This window comes from Choristoneura fumiferana, chromosome 26, assembly GCF_025370935.1.
Source record: "Choristoneura fumiferana chromosome 26, NRCan_CFum_1, whole genome shotgun sequence".
NCBI classification, from domain to species: Eukaryota; Metazoa; Arthropoda; class Insecta; order Lepidoptera; family Tortricidae; genus Choristoneura; species Choristoneura fumiferana.
This window is the reverse complement of record NC_133497.1, coordinates 2,479,907-2,499,988: the sequence shown is the minus strand read 5'-3', so window position 1 is coordinate 2,499,988 and position 20,082 is coordinate 2,479,907. Positions and strand designations below refer to the sequence as shown.

At 41.5% G+C, this 20,082-nt stretch overlaps 3 protein-coding genes across 3 annotated transcripts in view; 2 read left to right on the top strand and 1 right to left on the bottom strand.

The window, feature by feature from the left end:
- Positions 1-20,082, top strand: part of LOC141443095 (1-phosphatidylinositol 4,5-bisphosphate phosphodiesterase epsilon-1-like) — a 392,276-nt gene that overhangs the window by 322,549 nt on the left and 49,645 nt on the right.
- The window catches only part of CstF50 (cleavage stimulation factor subunit 1 Cst50), a 55,489-nt gene that overhangs the window by 12,944 nt on the left and 22,463 nt on the right, over positions 1-20,082 (bottom strand). The window lies entirely within an intron of this gene.
- On the top strand, positions 570-18,653 carry LOC141443035 (1-phosphatidylinositol 4,5-bisphosphate phosphodiesterase epsilon-1-like). Its single transcript, XM_074108254.1, has 11 exons — positions 570-577; positions 4,273-4,374; positions 6,004-6,130; positions 8,960-9,144; positions 9,563-9,761; positions 10,861-10,993; positions 11,856-11,985; positions 13,231-13,431; positions 14,539-14,691; positions 16,045-16,158; positions 18,605-18,653. The coding sequence occupies exons 1-10, from the start codon at positions 570-572 to the stop codon at positions 16,133-16,135; spliced, it is 1,329 nt and encodes a 442-aa protein (XP_073964355.1). The 3' UTR covers positions 16,136-16,158; positions 18,605-18,653.

Sequence of the window (20,082 nt, the reverse complement as noted above, 5' to 3'; positions counted from 1 at the left end):
ACTCCAAAATTTGGGTGTGTGAATGTTTGCAGTCTTACAAATACAAATATAGTTTATTCTTCTTCCACGCACGCTTCCACGATCTTTTTATCTATCTATCTATAGTATCTAATCTATTTATCTATCATTAAATGGACTAGTGTCCTAAAAAAATCTAATAAAATTAGTTAAGAAACGTATTAGTGGTCATTCAATACGAAGAATATATATATTATTTTTGCCTAACACGTTTCTATTAGAGGCGGACCAGGAATATAAAAAACCTGACGCGAGGGCAGCACTTCTACGTTTTACATTGCAACATTCTTTACACTTACTATACCTATGCGATACCTATCAGTGGTATTTACAACGGAGTCGGTGATGTTATTTAAAGGGAATATTTACGACAAATACTTTTATTCATTGTGAATTATTTTCCTTCCAAAGCTAGTAATCTTCGGCATTTTAACGCACAAAAACACAAAATACCACGCGCAAACAACGTTAAACTTTGACAGCAATAGACAGATGACATCTGAATTTAGTGTTACCAGTGCAAGAAATTAGTTGTATTGGTTTTCCTCAATATGGCCAGGTTTTTATAATTCTGGTCAGCCTTTACACGTCAGGTATACGGTTTTTATACCGGAAACTAAAGAGCAAGTGGGTCTCCTGATGGTAAGAGATCACCACCGCCATAAACATCTGCAACACCAGGGGTATTGCAGACGCGTTGCCAACCTAGAGGCCTAGATGGGATACCTCACGTGCCAGTAATTTCACCGGCTGTCTTTACTCTCCACGCCGAAACACAACAATGCAAGCACTGCTGCATCACGGCAAGATTAGCGAGCAAGATGGTGGTAGCAATCCGGGCGGACCTTGCACAAGGTCCTACCACCTGCTGGTGTAGTAGGTAGAGACCTTTATGCGCGTAGAATCGAATCTTGCCTCGAAAGACCCATGGTCAGAGTCCACGGTATATTCAGAAGTTGTAACAACTCTATATAAGTAAACAGCGATCAAATTAACGAAAGGCTAGGGTCACCCCTCATTGAGCGATGTTTTTATATCGTGCGAGCAGCCCTACAGTGGGGCAACGACACTTAGCGAGTGATAAACGTTAATAGGTGTAATTAAGGCGTTCAGATACCTAATTAATGAATGATTAACCCCACCCTTAAGAAACGATTAAGTTTCCGTTAATTTGTCATTCTTACTAAGTACCATGGGAATTGGCGAATATTCATCGCAAAGAACAAAATGTTGCTTAGATTAAAATTAAACCGTATTTTTTTATTTTTATACTTTTCAATTTTATGCTAATATTAAATTATTAAAAAGTAAGTTTTTGTTAAAAAATTAATTTATTATACAAGCTTTTTTTCTGACTGTACTTGCATTAGTAACATCGACTACTTACCTACTTACTTACTTCTTTACTCCTACACTACTCCTTACTTACGTACTTAAGACCTACAGGGGGTAACTTTGGCCCGAAACGGAAAAGATTAATCTTCCCGCCACACCGAAATATGTGTCACACGTTGATATTTGCAAAAAAAAATGGTTTTTTTTTCAGTTACTTGCAGGGCGACTACGAAATACGAAAATCGAAGTTCGTGTCGTACTGTCCTGTCAACGTTTATATAATTTAATTCGAGAGTGAAAGGTACGGTATGATACGAACTTCGATTTTCGAATTTCGTAGTAGCCTTGTAGTAGCTGACACTCCATACAACTAACTAACTAACATAAACTATGAAAAGTACATAAAAAATATCGGAATTGCTTTCCAATAATTGACTTTTCCATACAAAAAGAAGCATCGGTATTTTTTTAGTCAATCTTACTTCTTATCTTTATATTATAAACGCGAAAATTTGTAGGGATGATAGTTTGTTGGGATGTTGGGATGTTTGTTACTCTTTCACGCAAAAACTACTGAACGGATTTGCGTAATATATACCCTGGATTAACAAAGGCTACTTTTATCCCGAAATAATGTACGGTTCCTGTGAAATCCTGTGGGATCAAAAAAGGTTTCAGCTACAATCAATTCTGCGCGAGCGAAGCCGCGGGCAAAAGCTAGTCCTAATCAAAACAAATCAGAAACTTATTTTCCTAACTCAAATACGCGCCAATTTATTCAACCACAATAAAAGTCAAATAAAATCGTATATCTTCTAATGTAATATTTACACTTAATCAGAACTCGGCAAATTCATTACGGTCAAGTGTCATTGCCCTTAGCTGACGGGGGGAGATGTTGACATAGGTAGCTGGGTTGACGTTAATTTTCTAAGATGAAAATCAGATGTCGAGTTTTTATGGTTCCGTAGTCAAAATATATAGAAGCTTTTGCACTCGGCCACAGAATAAGTAATAGTACAAGTACAGAAGATTCTCTCTTTTGATGTTGACGAAAGCCGCCATTTTATGTGCCTACGTAATTTTTATTAGCAAAACCACCGCGCTCCACCAAGCAACATTGAACTCTAGCGCTGCGCGCGAAGGTCGTTATTATTCAGCACCAACGTTTTGGTTTAGGATAGGGTTGTAAATCAATAAAAAAAAATACTGACATAATAACTTAAAAAGTAAATTCGGACAAAAAAATACTTAGTTTTCTAGCATTTTTAAATTGACGCGCCTACGATCTCCGACGGTCACAAAATGGATAATTGTACAAGGTCGCGCGCCGAATGCGTCGTCGGCTGCCTCAAAGGTTTTGTACGCCCGCAGTGGGCATTGGAAAATCGCGAATTACCAATCTGTTCTTTTGTCGCACTCGCACTTAATATGGTTTCGAACAGAATTGAGTTAGTTAGTGTAATGTTATGTACAGAATAGAAAATAGTAAGAATTTTAGTGTTGCAATTAATTAAATTATCATGAATTTCCAAAAAAATAAAATTCATGTTCAGATAACATTATGTAGTTTACATACTGTTAGTGTTTCAGGGCTCAAACTGTACAATTTAAATACATACTACTCCTCATCCCAAAAAACGAAACACCACGCTACGTCATGATTGATATTCTAATGTCCTCACGAAAATCACACAGCTACACGTAGTGTTACGCGGCGCGACTAGTTCGAGCGAAACTGCGAGCGTGCGTGCCGGGCGGTGCTCGTAGCCCTAGTGAGTTAACCCACGCCGGCGTGGGGTGTTTTGATACTTACAGAATCGCACCTATATCTCGGAGTGCGCCGCGCCTGACTCGGCTTCGTTCGTGTACATCGTTAGATAAATAAATATCACACCCGTGCGGTGTCGTGTTTAGAATTCCACATCTCCATTTCTTCCGTGGATGTCGTAAGAGGCGACTGAGGATATAGGTTAAGGTATACCGTAGGCGACAGGCTAGCAACCTGACACTATTGTACCGTTTTTTGTCAACCTGAAAACCTAAAATTGCTAAAAGTGGTTCCGAAGCGGTAACGTTTCGCGTGCTCTGCCTACCCCATTTGGGAATACAGGCGTGATGTTTGTGGGTGGATCGTTGGGATTATAAAAAAAATGTTTTTTTTTTACAGAAAAGTCAATTATTAGGCACCAATTTCGATATTAATTCATATAACACACGATATTAATTCATAAAACACTGCTTTTATAAATTTTAATTCTTAAAACTATTTTGGTTCATGACGTCGTGGTAGTTTAATCTAGTTCTGAGACACCAAGTCTTATTTTATAAATTTCATCTGTTTGTGTATGTTGATCACCAGCATTATTTATTATCTGTGGTGAATTAGTGAACTGTCAAAGTTTCATATGTCAGGTTATGGGTCCAAATCGAATCCTCTTCCAAATCAAAATTTCATGAACCGAACAGTCTCCTCATGTGTGTAATCTAATGTCTCTATGTCGACATACGTCTCATACGCAAAATACGTCTTGCTAAAATGGCAAGAGTGAAAGCTATCAATAAAAAAAAGCATCTCGCAGTATAATCTACGCGTACATTGTGAAGGATCCTAATCTTCACAGGATAAAGTACAACTTGGACCATATAAATACGTCATAGTTTTTAAAGTCTAAGACGAAGAAGAAGAGAAGCGTACCTTCTTAAGGTCATGTTTCCACCAAAGATGCACATCGGAGATATCCTCGCACAGCACCGCTCTAGTGGAAACAGCTGAGCGGAGCGAGGCGAGGTAAATGAAGCGTTCCTATTGGTTCATGAAAAACACATTCCTCGTAGCACATCCTCGCACATCTCCATTTGAAACCAGCCTTACGCTCTTTACACCAAAAAATATTTCAAACAATTTTCTTGTTACAGAGAGATCCTGGCAGCCACGCCGTCTCTCACCAGCTCCCACTCCGTCGCCGCCACACCTACGCAGCGGAGGGAGTTCAAGAGGGAATCCACGAAGGAAGACAGGTTCGTATGTGGCCAGCGCCATCTATTGGCGAGTATGATCATAAAACTGGAATCCACTCTTGCCAGCTTGTTCTCCATCAGCCTACGTAATAATTAACAGTTTACCCCCGGTCCTGGTTAGTTCAGCAGGTCTCCATTGCTATTCAGCGTGGCAACGCTGCTGGTGTAATGGGGACCTTTGGGTCGGGCAGGCCGGCGCGGGATCGTATTTGTTAAAATTTGTTATGTTGTTTGTTTGTATATTTTATAAGGTTTGACGAGGCTTGTTGCGGATATATATGTCGGCGGCCGATCGTAAAATCCGCCAGATCACGAAATCCTAGGCATATCGTGAAATGCGCCATTCATGAATTGGCTAAAGGACATCCGCCATATCGTTCAAAACTCACCGTTTAGCGATTTGCTAGTGAAGTTTAGGCAGATCATGAAATTCCTAGGCATATCATGAGCGCGCCATTCATGATTTGGCCAGTATTAGGCAGATCAGAAAATTCCTGGCATATCATGAAACGCCGGCCATATCGGTTCTGGCACTTCGCCGGCCGCTGCGCGGCACGCTCGCTTCGCTCGCTCGGCTCGTGCGTCGTGATCACAATTAATACTGACCACTCCTCGCTTCGCTCGTTCGTATCCTAATTTTCTATATAAAAAATAACAACTAGTGAATACTTTATTTATCAACAAAATACTAAACCTCTAAATACGGGCAGACGTCCATGGTTTTTCATATTGTGCACAGAATCCATTTGATTCACATATAAAGACGGAGCTGATGTTCAAAAGCTTCTTTTCACTTTTATTTTGAATTCAATCACTAGTTTCGGTTTAAGGATCATTTTGTTGCGACGCCGACATTTTTCACGCGCTAAACAAACACGACCGGTCAGCTGGTCGCGGCGCATTGCTACGCAGCGCCACCAGTGGCCAAAAAGAAAACTATTTTACGATGTGCCCGTTATTAGAGCTAGGAATATCGACGAATGCGTTGCTCTAATCGATCTGCCGTATTATTTCTCAGGCACATCGTGATATGCCTGGCCAACGTAAGGCATATCATGAAATGCGGCGTTTCACGATATGCCTAGGAATTTCGTGATCTGGCGGATTTTACGATCGGCCGCCGACATATATATCACTGTTTTCTATGTTTATGATTTGACGGAGCATGTGGCTGAATATTTTTAGGTTTTTAATTATTCTTCCTTTTTATGTAAACTGTTATTTTTTCTATTCAATAAAATGAATGAATATCTAAGGTTTAGTTACCCCGTAACAGATAAATTTAACATTTTCGTTTTTAACAGCCGTTGTATTCACGTACCTGCGAATAAAAGTAGATAATCACTATTTATCGAGACGTCAGTGGTAACGACATACTCTAATTCTATGGAGTGGCAGAGCACTGTCGTCTCCTCCACTAAGCAGAAAAAGAAGTCCTATGGAACCCTTGTTCCCTGCCTGTCTATCCCACTGCTGTGCTGTTACTGCAGACCCCACGCGTGCCCAATCCAGATTGGAAACTTAACATATCATCGCTAATTATTATTATCCGCTAGGATAAGCAAATTGCCTCTCGACGTTGTCCGTCGTCAAAAGGATCATGGTAAATTTTATTAAATTGTTTTTCAGAGGGTCTGTAAAAAGAGACCCTACTAGAAGAGAGAGTGGGAAAAGGATGGACCAAGGCACAACCACCAGCCCTTTGAGGGACAGCGGTAAAAGGGACCATCGGGCCAGTGAACCCAGTAGACAAGTGGTAAGTACAGAATATGAACTAAAGAATTGTATACCTGCACTTGACCGAATTTAATTTGCCCGAATTTCATGTGCTATAATATCAACCGCCATAATATTGTTTCTTATAAATTCATTTTCACTACTCTGTGTTTACCATATTAATCAAATGACAGAATCTTTGTTTCCCATAATATTAATTTCAATAATTTCGTTTTTCATAATCATTGTAAGACATAAGTATCACACGCCATAATATCATTTGCCATCCATGTAAATGGTGGTATCGACACTGTAATAATGATAAATCCCATACGTCAAATAAGCCGAATTAGGTAAATTTTAATCACATAGATTAGGTTAGGTTAGACTTGCGACTTTTGATTTGTGCGAGCGAGCAAGACAGTTCGGAGCAGAAGCGACTTGGATAGGTTAGATTAAGAAGGCTAAGGCGAAAGCGAAGCGGAGCCCCTTCTTCACTCATTTCTCTTCGCTCCAGGCTGTCTACCAAAAATATTCATGCAACGCCACTGCTCTAAGTATAGCCGATGCCCCTCCTCCACCAAGCAGACTTCTCTCGCAGGCACGGTCGACTGTATCGCGATACAGCATCAACATCTTAAAGGCATCCTCAAAGATGTCCACAAAAGAATGGGCTAGCTGAACGGTGTGTTAAAACCGTTAAAGCCGATCAAGGTCAAAGCTAAGAAGTCTTAGAAAATCATTACAATTTATTTGGATAAAGTATAAGTATAATATCCCGACCAAGCTTCTCAGCTCACCTTCCCGCGATCGCCCATTCGCGTCAGTACGGTTAGCATCTTCTTCACCGATACGCGTCTTACGAATTTTCGTCTCCTATTACGTTGAATTTTAAATTTGAACTGTCCTTACTAAGACGCGATAGGCAAGCTTAGCTCAGTCGGGCAGTAGTAACCTTTTTTTTGTCATCTTAAAGAAGGGGTGCCGCCTTCCCTCTTGTTAAATTATTTTTTAATTGTTGCAAAGATCAAAAGTCAAATCAAAAATCAACATGTACCTGTTTGACGTTTAACTGGCAAGTCAATGGACATAATATGTTGGAGTTGATTGTTTCATATATTATGTTTTTTTTTGTGTGGGTTGAATTAAATTTTATTTAGTTTGTGTATTATTTTTTTTACTTCGCCCGCGGTTTTACGATACAAAATATACTACGATATGATAAAAAATATAGTTCGTAGCATACAACATTACTAAGCTATATCACGAAACGGAGCATTTTAAAGTCGTCACAATTGAATTGAGAACTCTTTTCTTTTTAAAACCTTTCTTTCTCTTTTTCTAGTTCAAAAATCATGAATCCGAATCTTAAATGATCTAAGATCCAAATGGACAATCGTCAAGAATCGTGATGAAGTTGAATTAATTAAGCTAATTTGTTTCATTGCAGACTCCCTCTCATTTGAAATTTGAAAATGGCTTGATGAAAATTAGATTCAGTATTTAATTAGCTTTATTATTTTTGTTTGAGTGCGTTTCCTCGAGTTTGGGGAGTTATTGGTAGGAATTAACGGGAGCTGTTACGTTACGAGTATTAGCATCTTTACAAGACATCTAGCTTTACACGAGAGGGCACGGTACAGTTTAGGGATTGCAATCCCGCAGCTCATTCAATCCCGCGGGATTGATATGCGGGATTAATCACTCCCGCGCGGGATCACTCGGGATTCCGCATCTTTGAAATCAAATCATGTTATAAAGTCAAAATGAAACTACAGATCTTTGTGTAAAAATCAAGTTTTATTGAACATTTCTACCAACAGAAATTGTTTATTTTCTATTAATTAAGTATAAGTAATTAGTAATCTGTTTTCTTAGATTCATCTATAAATGTCAAACCCCCCACGATCAAATCGGGGACGTTCTGAAGAAAGGTCGGGTCAGGAGTACTCTAAACCGACGTGCATGCATGAAAAGATTGATGAATGTAGAGGAAGCGAGAGTTGTATGCCAGAATCGTAGCAAGTGGAAGGATGTAGTCTCTGCCTACCCCGTTGGGAAAGAGGCGTGATTTTATGTATGTATGTATGTATGTATCTATAAATGTTTAGCATAGTTTAATAGATTTCTTTAATTTTAACCTTACTTCTAACAAGTTTTATTATTATTAATGACTAATACATCACAACTTTCTCTTAGATCCTATTTCCTATCCCTTTGAAGGTGCGGGATCCAGCAGATTAATAATACAGGAAATGGGTGATCCCATTTTGCGGGATTGCAATCCCTAGTACAGTAACCTGCATTAATAGTTACTACAACGGGCTTACAGCGGAGCGTTCAAAAAATATTTGACACCGCCTACCAATGACAAACGGTGACGGAGGGTCCATATGGAGGGTCTATAGCGTAACGTTTCTGACACTCGCGATCACAATCAAATGACAGTTTTCCCATACAAAAACTGTCATTTGATTTCCTCAGTAGTTAATGGCATCGACTTAAAATTTGGTACGGAAATGTAGTTTAGATGACAATGCAAGTACAGTCAACAAAAAGTATAGAAAGCAAATAAAGCTTGTATTACATTTTTAACAAAAGTTTATTTTAATACCAGTGTGGTCCCTTATTCAAATATTGACTAATTCAATCTTATTTATTGAAATATGTCCAGCTGTTTTAGCGTGTAGAAGTAACAATCATACACACACGTACACGTACACGTACAAACTTTCGCATTTATAATATTATTAGAATGAGTGAGTCTCAAGGTGGTTTCAAGAAGTTTAATGATGAAGAACAGACGCGTAGGCCTGATGGTGATGATGGTGATGATGATGATGTTCAAAATAATGCAATCTTCTTCCAGTACATAGCATCATTCGACGAAGAAGGCGAGCAGGCGCCCGGCTGGCGCCGCGTGGGCCCCGAGGGTCTCCTGAACCTCGAGAAAGTATACCGCACCCAGGCGGTGATGGACCATATCGCGAGCTTCCATCAGCACCATTACGCTCTTGCAAGGAACAACACGCCCGTGTTTGGTGATTACTTGAGGTGATAACCTAGGGTCTTGTGAACACCCTGTAGGGTCATTGGCGTTTCAACCGTCTCAATTTCCGTGCTCACATCTTGTACCTCGTTGCCATGGTTAAGTCTCCTGGGTTACTTAAAAGTATGATTTTATGGGGTACAAATCGATTAGTTAGAAGTTGTGACAGGTACACCTGCACAGATAGACCTCTCCGGTAAATAGGCCATAGTCTGGCTGCGTTTCCTTGTTGTATGGCAATGCCAGTACGTTGACTGAGGAAAGAGCCAGCCCTATGGTCACCAGAGGAACGGGCAAGCTTCTTTTTAAAAAATGAAAAAGTTTTTTGTTTCGGGTCCCCACGGACCAAAAGTTTCAACAGCAAAAGCCGCAAAAATTGATTAACCCCTCTTACGTTCTTAACCAAGCCCTGACATCTTCCAGAACAGCAATGTCATCGTGCGAGGAGCCAGTCTTCTCGCAACCCTCGCAGCAGACGAGTTGGTCCTTCGAGAACGAGGCCCTCTACGAGCTGGAGGGGGGAGGGTACTGCCCCGTGCAGCCGCTGCCCCATGACCATGGGGTCACGATGTTCCCCCTGCAGCCGCAGCATGGGGTGTGCATGGATCGCCATGTCTTGCAGGTTTGATAACACCATAAAACTATAAGGAATGTTGTCGATGGAGGACAAAAGGAAAACGTCTTCTTGTCTTGTCACATATATAATTAAACGTCTTCTTAGTTAGTATTTGGATTCACAAGAACAATTATATACAAAATTGCGGCTCGCGAAACGCGCGCGCGTGTGACCGTTCGGAGTTGCTTGCTGAGAGAGCGAGAGATGCCGAGCAAACGAGGAGGCACAGGTTGCGTTCGGAAACCAAAATAAGGTTCGCGCTACAATGTTTATTTATACTTTTCATTGTACAAAAAGGAAATACAAAAAGCTTACACAAAAAAGTGCAAAGTACAAAGGAGGAGGATACCTGAAAGGATCTCTGCCAGTCATCCTTTGAGCGGTAGATATATAAGAGCAATTAAATAGCAATCGACAAATAAAGCAAAACATTTGAGACAATATTATAAACCATTAAGCCTAAACATTATAGATATTCGCTCATCCAGTAGAATAATGACATATTTACCTACAAGAAATGTTGATTTGATATCTTTAAATCACTTTTTTATGTACCTAATCGTAAGGCTACAGAATTAGAAGACATCAGGAAAGCTATGTTACGATCTTTAGCAATTCTTCCCTTTGACTATAGTTAAGATCCTTCAACCAGCCAACAATCTTAGATTTTGCTTCGCGTGGAGTGTTTCCCGCTATCCCGCAGGCCTTCACCAATTTATTATAAATAAAAGGATGCAAGAAATTTCGCTTGTTCAAAGTCCGAATGTATTGTTTGTCAAACTGATCGTTTGTCATAACTCGTTTTTCTCTGAATCCAATGATTGTTCAGAATTGTTATTAAACAAACTATAGATTTCCATAGGATGACCATTTAAAATTTTCAGAAAACTGTAAGTATTCAGTGGGATAAAAATTATGACAAACGATGATCCGGACCAAAAATACGGTGACTAGCGAAGAGTATGCGAAATTTGGCGCTCCCAATATTTATGTATTGTACGAGTATCAGTTTTTTTAAATTCTGTCGCTGTTGTCTCTTGTGTCCAAGAACAGAATAACAAACAAGGAAAAGTTGTTTGATCAAAAAACATCTCCTTTTTTCTAGATAATGCACCACGGCACAGTCTGCGTGGTGGGCGAGGCGGAGTGGGGCGGCACAGTGGCGCAGCTGCGGCTGGAGCGCGCATGCGCGATACTAGCCTGGTGTCGCACCGCGCACAAACCCCATATGTCTTATGGTAATGTATTTCATACCTCCACTTAGAGGTTACAGAACAAAATGAAACACGTAGTTTAAAAAACAGAAAACTCCCTTTAATGGTAAATCTGATGAACTACTTCGTCATCACGTCATCAATTCTTAGTACAAGTAGGTACCTACACCTAAGACCATTCTAACAAGCCCAATTGGGTCAGTCAGCTTTTTAGCGTAGGTACCTTATTTTCATAGTTACATAACGTCTCCTGAGTTACTTAATAAAAGTATGATTGTATGAGGTGCAAATCCAATAACAGTTAGTACAGATCTGTTCACTAACGAAGGCACGCCCCTCCATTTTATAATTGTAGTTGTAAACGTATCCGTACGACAAGTCTATGAGTGCGTAGCTCGAACGCGTCCTCAGTCGCTAGCGTACCGTCAGCCACGCACACTGAGACTAAGACAATGTAAGTACGAGGTTCACTCGTGCATAATAATAATATTGATAATTAGCTGTGGAGGGGCGCGCATTCGTGAGTGAACAGATCTGTAGTTGTGACAGTTTTCAGGCAATCCTTTCATGGCTCATATCCTACAAATAATCTCGTAACAGTATTACATTGCAAACATTTTTCTGACAAAGTGTATCACTGAGTCTTCACAGTTACGGGTCAGAATTGTAGTAAATTGTTAAAGAAACGACATGCTTTGATTGGAATTTGTATGAAGTAAAGTATAAACAATTATGTCAGTCAAGTTTAAATATAAGGAAATAGAAATTTGATTACAAACATTATAAAAATAGCCAGTACCTATATACAACAATAGAGTACCTATTTTAACAAGAATAACATAATAATATGCGAAATAGTGGATTCACCTAATTATAAATTTTCCAGGAGAAACCCCATCGGAGAACGTTCAGCAGCCGGAAGTAAGTCTATCGTACAACCCCGAAGAAGTCATTCCTCTGAAGTATACCGCGAATCTGGCGCATGACAATGAAGCTGGCATCGTTGGAGAAGAAGGGTAAGAGTAACCGTTTCAATGATCGACGATTATTTACTACTAACTGTTGCACGCGACTCGTCTGCGTAGAATCAGCTAATCGCTATTCCGTGGGTACTATGCATTTTTCCTTCTTGTCCTTTTTTTTTTTTTATACGACTGGAAGGCAAACGAGCAAGTGGGTCTCCTGATGGTAAGAGGTCACCACCGCCCATAAACATCTGCAACACCAGGGGTATTGCAAACGCGTTGCCAACCTAGAGGCCTAAGATGGGATACCTCACGTGCCAGTAATTTCACCGGCTGTCTTACTCTCCACGCCGAAACACAACAATGCAAGCACTGCCGCTTCACGGCAGGATTAGCGAGCAAGATGGTGGTAGCAATCCGGGCGGAAGGTCCTACCACCTGGAAAACCTTCCTCCACCACCTTCCTCGGGACTCCAACATACATAATGAATTTCGTCTACATCGGTTTAGCGGTTGAAGCGTGAAGATAACAGACAGACAAACAGAGCTACTTTCATTTACATTTATAATATTATTAAGTAAGGATAATATTTTTGTGAACTAAAACAATACTTTGCTCTCCTGCGACCTTGCAATAGCTACGCCTATGCTACAAATATGTATTCATAGAACTCTTCCGCCTTCACATTGTAAACACACACACATCACACAAGCCCAACTAACACCATTACCAAAATACGCTGACGCGTTTCGAATTCATACAGAGTTCATCATCAGAGCGACACACTACTTGATTTAACTCCACCCGTGATCATTGCAACTGCATCGAAATATTGTAAACTCATTCATAGTAACCACGGTCTACATTCCGTAACATATATACTTATTAAAGGAAAGGATTAGTTAATTGAAATAATTTAGAAGCTTTCTTTGATAAAAATTCTAATTTTTGTCCATTTGGCTTCTGCCAAGTTTAAACTGAGAATGTGTGGAGGGACTGGGGCTGAAAGTTGACTTAACGAAGGCTTTTGATACGTCTTAGAGACCTGTTTTGTTCAAAGAATAAAACACGATCCTCATTTTAGGGACTGTCCTCGACTAATATGCTAGATCCTAGACAAATATGCCAGGCCATCTGTATATACAAAAAATAGATCGTTTTAGAAATGTTCCTTTTAGGTGTTCCCCAAGGCAACCTTATGAGCCGCAAGTTTTTCATTACTTACATTATGAAATAGCAAATTTATACGCGTATTAAGTCAGTTAAATCTTAACTATTTTTATTTCATTTTGCAGCTTCATCGACCTACAATACGTCAAAGACATGCGCCTGGACGGTGCGCTTTTAGAAGCACGTGAGCTGGCAGAGCTGACACAGACGGCACGCCGCTGCGGGCTCGTGAGCTCGCAGGGGGCGCGTGTCATCTCACTCGTGTATGGTCGTACACTGAGTGATAACAGGAGTCTGCACATTATGCTACCCGCCTACTCATACAGGTAGGGATGGGTCAGATATAACTCACTTGATCACCTTGATATAAACAATAATCTCCCGTTTTTATTACATGCTTTTATTTAGTTTCACTTGTTTATTTGTTTGTTTGGTTCAAATCTTGGAAGCTAAATTTTACCCAATTTCAGTAGTCCGATCGACTTAAAATTTGGTATACTTATGTAAATTTGGTGACAATACAATAATCTAGCAATGACAACTTGGTGGTCCTGCCAGAATCATCTCCGTAGGAGGGAACTCCTCAATGGTTAATAGTACCGACTTGAAATTTGGTACGGATATGTAGACGATACAGTTGTAGTTTAGATGACAATGCAAGTACAGACAACAAAAAGTAGTCAGCAAAAAAACTTATATTAAAAATAACATTTTACTCGCTCGCGTTCTAATCTAATATTATTAATCGATAGTCGGATAACTGCAACCGACAACCCTATAACTTCTACACACAACACAACAGCAACAACAATTAAAAGGTTGACTGGTGTCGTGTGGGGATAGGCAACGTAAGAGCAATCTCTCGCCGGGCAGACGTTAGGCGTTAGTCCGAAGGAAGAGCGTCGGAAGTTGCATTAATGCAACAATAGTGCGTTTTAGGACGTTACAGTTGTTCTGTGTGAGGATTAGATGGCGCTAAGGGTCGCTGCAATCCCTCAAAGCGACCTACATTACCCGGCCATAGAGATGGCACATCGGTCTTTGGAAAGAGACTCGGCTAATTTTGACTTCGTAGAGCGTTGTACCTATGTGACGTTTGGCAATCGTGTACAGGTGCAATAGAGTACGGACGCATTTAGATGAAAATATATAATAAAGAGGTGTTGAAAAGGTGTTAAATTGTACGAAGGCATCTTTAGGAAAGAGGGGAACTATCCTTTTTCTAGTAGTTACAACAGCTCTCTATAGATACCCGAATTTTACTAATGAAGTTCATAAAGGTGCAGTATTTATTTCATTTAAAACGTCACTTAATAAATACGATGATTGGTCGCCAGTGTTCGGAAATTGTCGTGAACAGTCAATTGTCTTTTTCCGAAGACCAATTTGCAATCTTTATCGCCGGCTACTGTACTTATATCTTTCGTCCCCAGGGTATGGGCAGTAGGCCTCCACGCAGTCATCAGAGCTCTGATGAGCCAGGCCAAGCTGGCAGACAGGAGTCTGGCGTGGCTCAAGAACAAATACACGGCTCTGTACTACGAGGATGGATGTTGCTGCGAGCCCTGGTCAGCGATGCTATACGGGTAAGCTTCAAGAATATGTTAAGATTGGTTTTTTGGAATCTTTTTGTATTTTTTTTTTATTTCAATTCCAAATTTTTACTTTTACGGTCATCCCGTAAAACCGAAATTGAAAATACAAACTGAAATATAGATGCACAGAAAAAAAAAAAAATACAAAAAGATTCCAAAAAACCAATCTTAATTTGATTGCTTAGAAACGATATCTCTTGTCCGGGTGAGCGGTTACTTCCAAAGGAATGCCGGAAAAAAAAGTTTGAGGGCTTACGGCATAGATGTCGCTAGCGTCGCTGCTTAAGTGACTAAGTAAGAAACACAAGCTGAGATATAAGGTGCATAGGGAAATTCGTGTCGGTACCGTTGACCATCAGTGGTGTAGCGGTATAGCACGCGGTACGGATTACCGAGGACCTGGGTTCGATTCCCAGTGATGGTCTTATTTTTCTGTTTTTCTGTGCATCTATATTTCAGTTTGTATTTTCAATTTCAAGAATATGTGCCATTTACCTTACGTACTTACTTTTAAAACTTTTCGGAACATCTTAGTACAAATTTTAGCCTCCAGAATCATGTTCTAACAGTACTAATAAACACTGCACAAAAATTGTAATAGGTACAGTCAGCAACAAAGATATAGATACAGCCAAAGTGCAAAAATATTTAGACACGACCTTAATGTACAGGCAATAAAGTCCTGTATACATATTTTTGGCGGTTCAAAGGTATGTTTTGTTGCTGACTGTACATATTTATCAACATCCGCTTGACTGTATTCTGGAAAATAAAATAAATTTTGATTTTGGCATATTGGTTTTCATAGTAAAGATGCTAATGCTAATAAAGTTAGAGTAGATAATAAATAAATAAATAAATATCACGGGACAATTCACACCAATTGACCTAGTCCCAAAGTAAGCTTAGCAAAGCTTGTGTTATGGGTACTAAGCAACGGATAAATATAATTATATAGATAGATACATACTTAAATACATATTAAATACGAGAACAAACATTCGTATTTTTCATACAAATATCTGCCCCGATACGGGAATCGAACCCGGGACCTGTCAAAAGAAAACTGGAAAACTTGTCTGGGGTGTGTGTAGATGTCAAAAGAAAACCCTAATATTGCTCAATACACAACTAGGTATACCCAAGAAACTAGAAGTAGGAAAGTAACGCAAATAAATAATCGTATGTACAAAGTGACGTCATTTCGTTGTCAACCACGTCAAAAATTCGCTCCCTGGCAATAAATATTGTTGCATTCTGTGATATCTAAATTGGCATAAGTAATGTTTTGTCTTTGAAGTCACTTACAATACGGTATCTCATACATCTGTCATGCATGTCAAGGTGTTTGGCGGCAGAGAGTCCACGTGCGGCAGTTCTTCGCACTCCACGCCGGTCAAAGGAGTCTTCACGGAAGCGCATACGGACTCCATGAGGTGCTCCGGCATCAAGTTTAAGGTAAATATCCTGATCTCAACTAATAAAGCCATAGTTCGTAAAAACCCAGGGCCCTGCCAGACGGCCTTAAACTATGTTTGAACAGATGCCCGCATTTCCACCAATGTGCGAGGTAGCTGAACGGTGCAAGGATGTGTAGCGGGCTCTTTTCAAGTTAGTGGAGCGGAGCGCACGCGCTACTAGCCGCTACTAGTGACTTAGAATTCCTCGCAATACATCCCTCGCAACACATTCCTCGCAATACATCCCTCGCGACACATCCCTCGCAACTATTCCCGCAATACATCCCTCGCAACACATCCCTCGCAACATATTCCTGGCAATACATCCCTCGCGACACATCCCTCGCAACATATTCCTGGCAATACATCCCTCGCAACACATCCCTCGCAACATATTCCTCGCGACACATCCCTCGCAACACATCCCTCGCAACATATTCCTCGCAATACATCCCTCGCAACACATCCCTCGCAACATATCCTCGCTATACATCCCTCGCGTCACATCCCTCGCAACATATTCCTGGCAATACATCCCTCGCAACATATTCTCGCAATACATGCTCGCGACACATCCCTCGCAACATATTCCTGGCAATACATCCTCGCAACATATTCCTGGCAATACATCCCTCGCGACACATCCCTCGCAACATATTCCTGGCAATACATCCCTCGCAACATATTCCTGGCAATACATCCCTCGCAACATATTCCTCGCAATACATCCCTCGCGACACATCCCTCGCAACATATTCCTGGCAATACATCCCTCGCAACACATCCCTCGCAACATATTCCTGGCAATACATCCCTCGCAACATATTCCTGGCAATACATCCCTCGCAACATATTCCTGGCAATACATCCCTCGCAACATATTCCTCGCAATACATCCCTCGCGACACATCCCTCGCAACATATTCCTGGCAATACATCCCTCGCAACATATTCCTGGCAACACATCCCTCGCAACATATTCCTGGCAATACATCCCTCGCAACATATTCCTGGCAATACATCCCTCGCAACATATTCCTGGCAATACATCCTCGCAACATATTCCGGCAATACATCCCTCGCAACACATTCCTCGCAATACATTGCTCGCGACACATCCCTCGCAACATATTCCTGGCAATACATCCCTCGCAACATATTCCTGGCATACATCATCCTCGCAACATATTCCTGGCAATACATCCCTCGCAACATATTCCTGGCAATACATCCCTCGCAACATATTCCTGGCAATACATCCCTCGCGACACATCCCTCGCAACATATTCCTGGCAATACATCCCTCGCAACATATTCCTCGCAACACATCCCTCGCAACACATCCCTCGCAACATATTCCTGGCAATACATCCCTCGCAACATATTCCTGGCAATACATCCCTCGCAACATATTCCTGGCAATACATCCCTCGCAACATATTCCTCGCAATACATCCCTCGCGACACATCCCTCGCAACATATTCCTGGCAATACATCCCTCGCAACATATTCCTCGCAATACATCCCTCGCAACACATCCCTCGCAACATATTCCTGGCAATACATCCCTCGCAACATATTCCTGGCAATACATCCCTCGCAACACATCCCTCGCAACATATTCCTCGCAATACATCCCTCGCGACACATCCCTCGCAACATATTCCTGGCAATACATCCCTCGCAACATATTCCTCGCAATACATCCCTCGCGACACATCCCTCGCAACATATTCTCGCGACACATCCCTCGCAACATATTCCTCGCAATACATCCCTCGCGACACATCCTCGCAACATATCCTCGCGACACATCCTCGCACATATCCTCGCAATACATCCCTCGCGACACATCCCTCGCAACATATTCCTCGCGACACATCCCTCGCGACACATCCTCGCAACATATTCCTCGCGACACATCCTCGCAACATATTCCTCGCGACACATCCCTCGCAACATATTCCTCGCAATACATCCTCGCGACACATCCCTCGCAACATATTCCTCGCAACACATCCCTCGCGACACATCCTCGCAACATATTCCTCGCGACACATCCCTCGCAACATATTCCTCGCAATACATCCCTCGCAACATATTCCTCGCGACACATCCCTCGCAACATATTCCTCGCAATACATCCCTCGCGACACATCCCTCGCAACATATTCCTCGCGACACATCCCTCGCAACATATTCCTCGCAATACATCCCTCGCGACACATCCCTCGCAAGGCATTCCTCTCGATATTAATAACGGCAACAGGGAGATTTTATTTTATTATTATTATGAAATATTAGCTAAGCTCTAATATTGTTTTTGTACCCTAATAATGTATTTTGTTACCTGTCATATTATTTACATACTTTAGCAAATAAATGATCGATATATTTATTGATTGATCGATTGATAAATTAGCAAAGTTGGTTTTGTTTCCAGAAAAACAAGTCTACGTCAGAACTGAAGACCAGTTCCCCGAAGAGTTACGGCTCCACTCACACGTCGGGCACGAGGAGTGAGGACGAGGTCATACAGGGCTCGCCTCGACACAGGTATCTTTGTTTTAAATGACCAACGATTCAGGACCTACGCTAGCTGGCGCGGGCGCACTTCGCGGGTGCACTTCGCGGACGCGGGTGCAGGCAAAACCCGTCGCACACGACGCGCGCTGTTAGGCCGACGATATGAACTTCGATTTTCACGAACGGAAAAAAAGTAGATTGTACAACAAGAGCATAAAACGAGCCATTTTATTTTACCCAAGACGTTCATATAGCCACCTAAGCCGGTACGGCGAGGGTGGATAGACACGTCGAGGGGAATGGCCGGATAACCGTTGCATCACTAGTTTACAGACGGTCCGTTGACCGGTGAAAACAAGGGATATCTACAAGCCGCCGACAGTGAGTGAAAATTATTTAATTAATTGGTTCTTAGAATAATATATTAGAATAATTTAACAAAATGACATGTAATAATGATATTACCAATAAAAGAGTATGAGTATGAGTATGAGTATGAGCCTAATATGCCCTATTGTTCCAGTTCGTACTCCGCAGCGATGAGCCAGCACCATCCGTGCGCGCCACGGCACAGCAGCCTGACCGCTGCTGCCACCAGCATCATGGGGGGGTCACCTAACAGGAGTAGGTATGTTGCACACGGGTACACTTACCTCCTGTTTCACCATTTTTTTTTTATTCGACTGGATGCCAAACGAGCAAGTGAGTCTCCTGATGGTAAGAGATCACCACCGCCCATAAACATGCAGTTGCCCCTGGTGTTGCAGATGCGTTGCAAACCTAGATGCCTAAGATGGGATACCTCAAGTGCCAGTAATTTCACCGGCTGTCTTACTCTCCACGCCGAAACACACCAGTGCAAGCACTGCTGCTTCACGGCAGGATTAGCGAGCAAGATGGTGGTAGCAATCCGGGTGGACCATGCACAAGGTCCTACCACCTGCATTGATATATGGTTTATTTTTAGAAGTAACTAGCTTTTTCCCGCGGCTTCGCCCGCGTTGAATTCGGTTATCGCGCGCTGTTCCCTCGGGAACTGTGCATTTTACCGGGATAAAGTAGCCTATGTCACTCTGGCCCATAAACTATCTCTATACCAAAAATCACGTCGATCCGTCGCTCCATTTCGACGTGAAAGACGGACTAACATACAAACACACAAATACACACTTTCGCAATTTTAATATTAGTATGGATAGTCATCATCATCCCAGCCTACATACGTATACGTTCCACTGCTGGGCACATGCTCTGAGGATGAACTTTGATTGAGTGTTGTCTGGTTGTGTGTGTATTCTTACAATGTGGAGGACAAGCTGCATGAACACATATTGCAGGTTTTAGGCTTGTGCAAGGTCCGCCCGGATTGCTACCACCATCTTGCTCGCTAATCGT

Bases quoted from the DNA above. Each gene is read 5' to 3' on its own strand.
- LOC141443035 (XM_074108254.1), top strand. The intron at 10,994-11,855 runs GTAATGTATTTC...TAAATTTTCCAG, and splicing joins CAAACCCCATATGTCTTATG to GAGAAACCCCATCGGAGAAC. The intron at 11,986-13,230 runs GTAAGAGTAACC...TTCATTTTGCAG, and splicing joins GGCATCGTTGGAGAAGAAGG to CTTCATCGACCTACAATACG.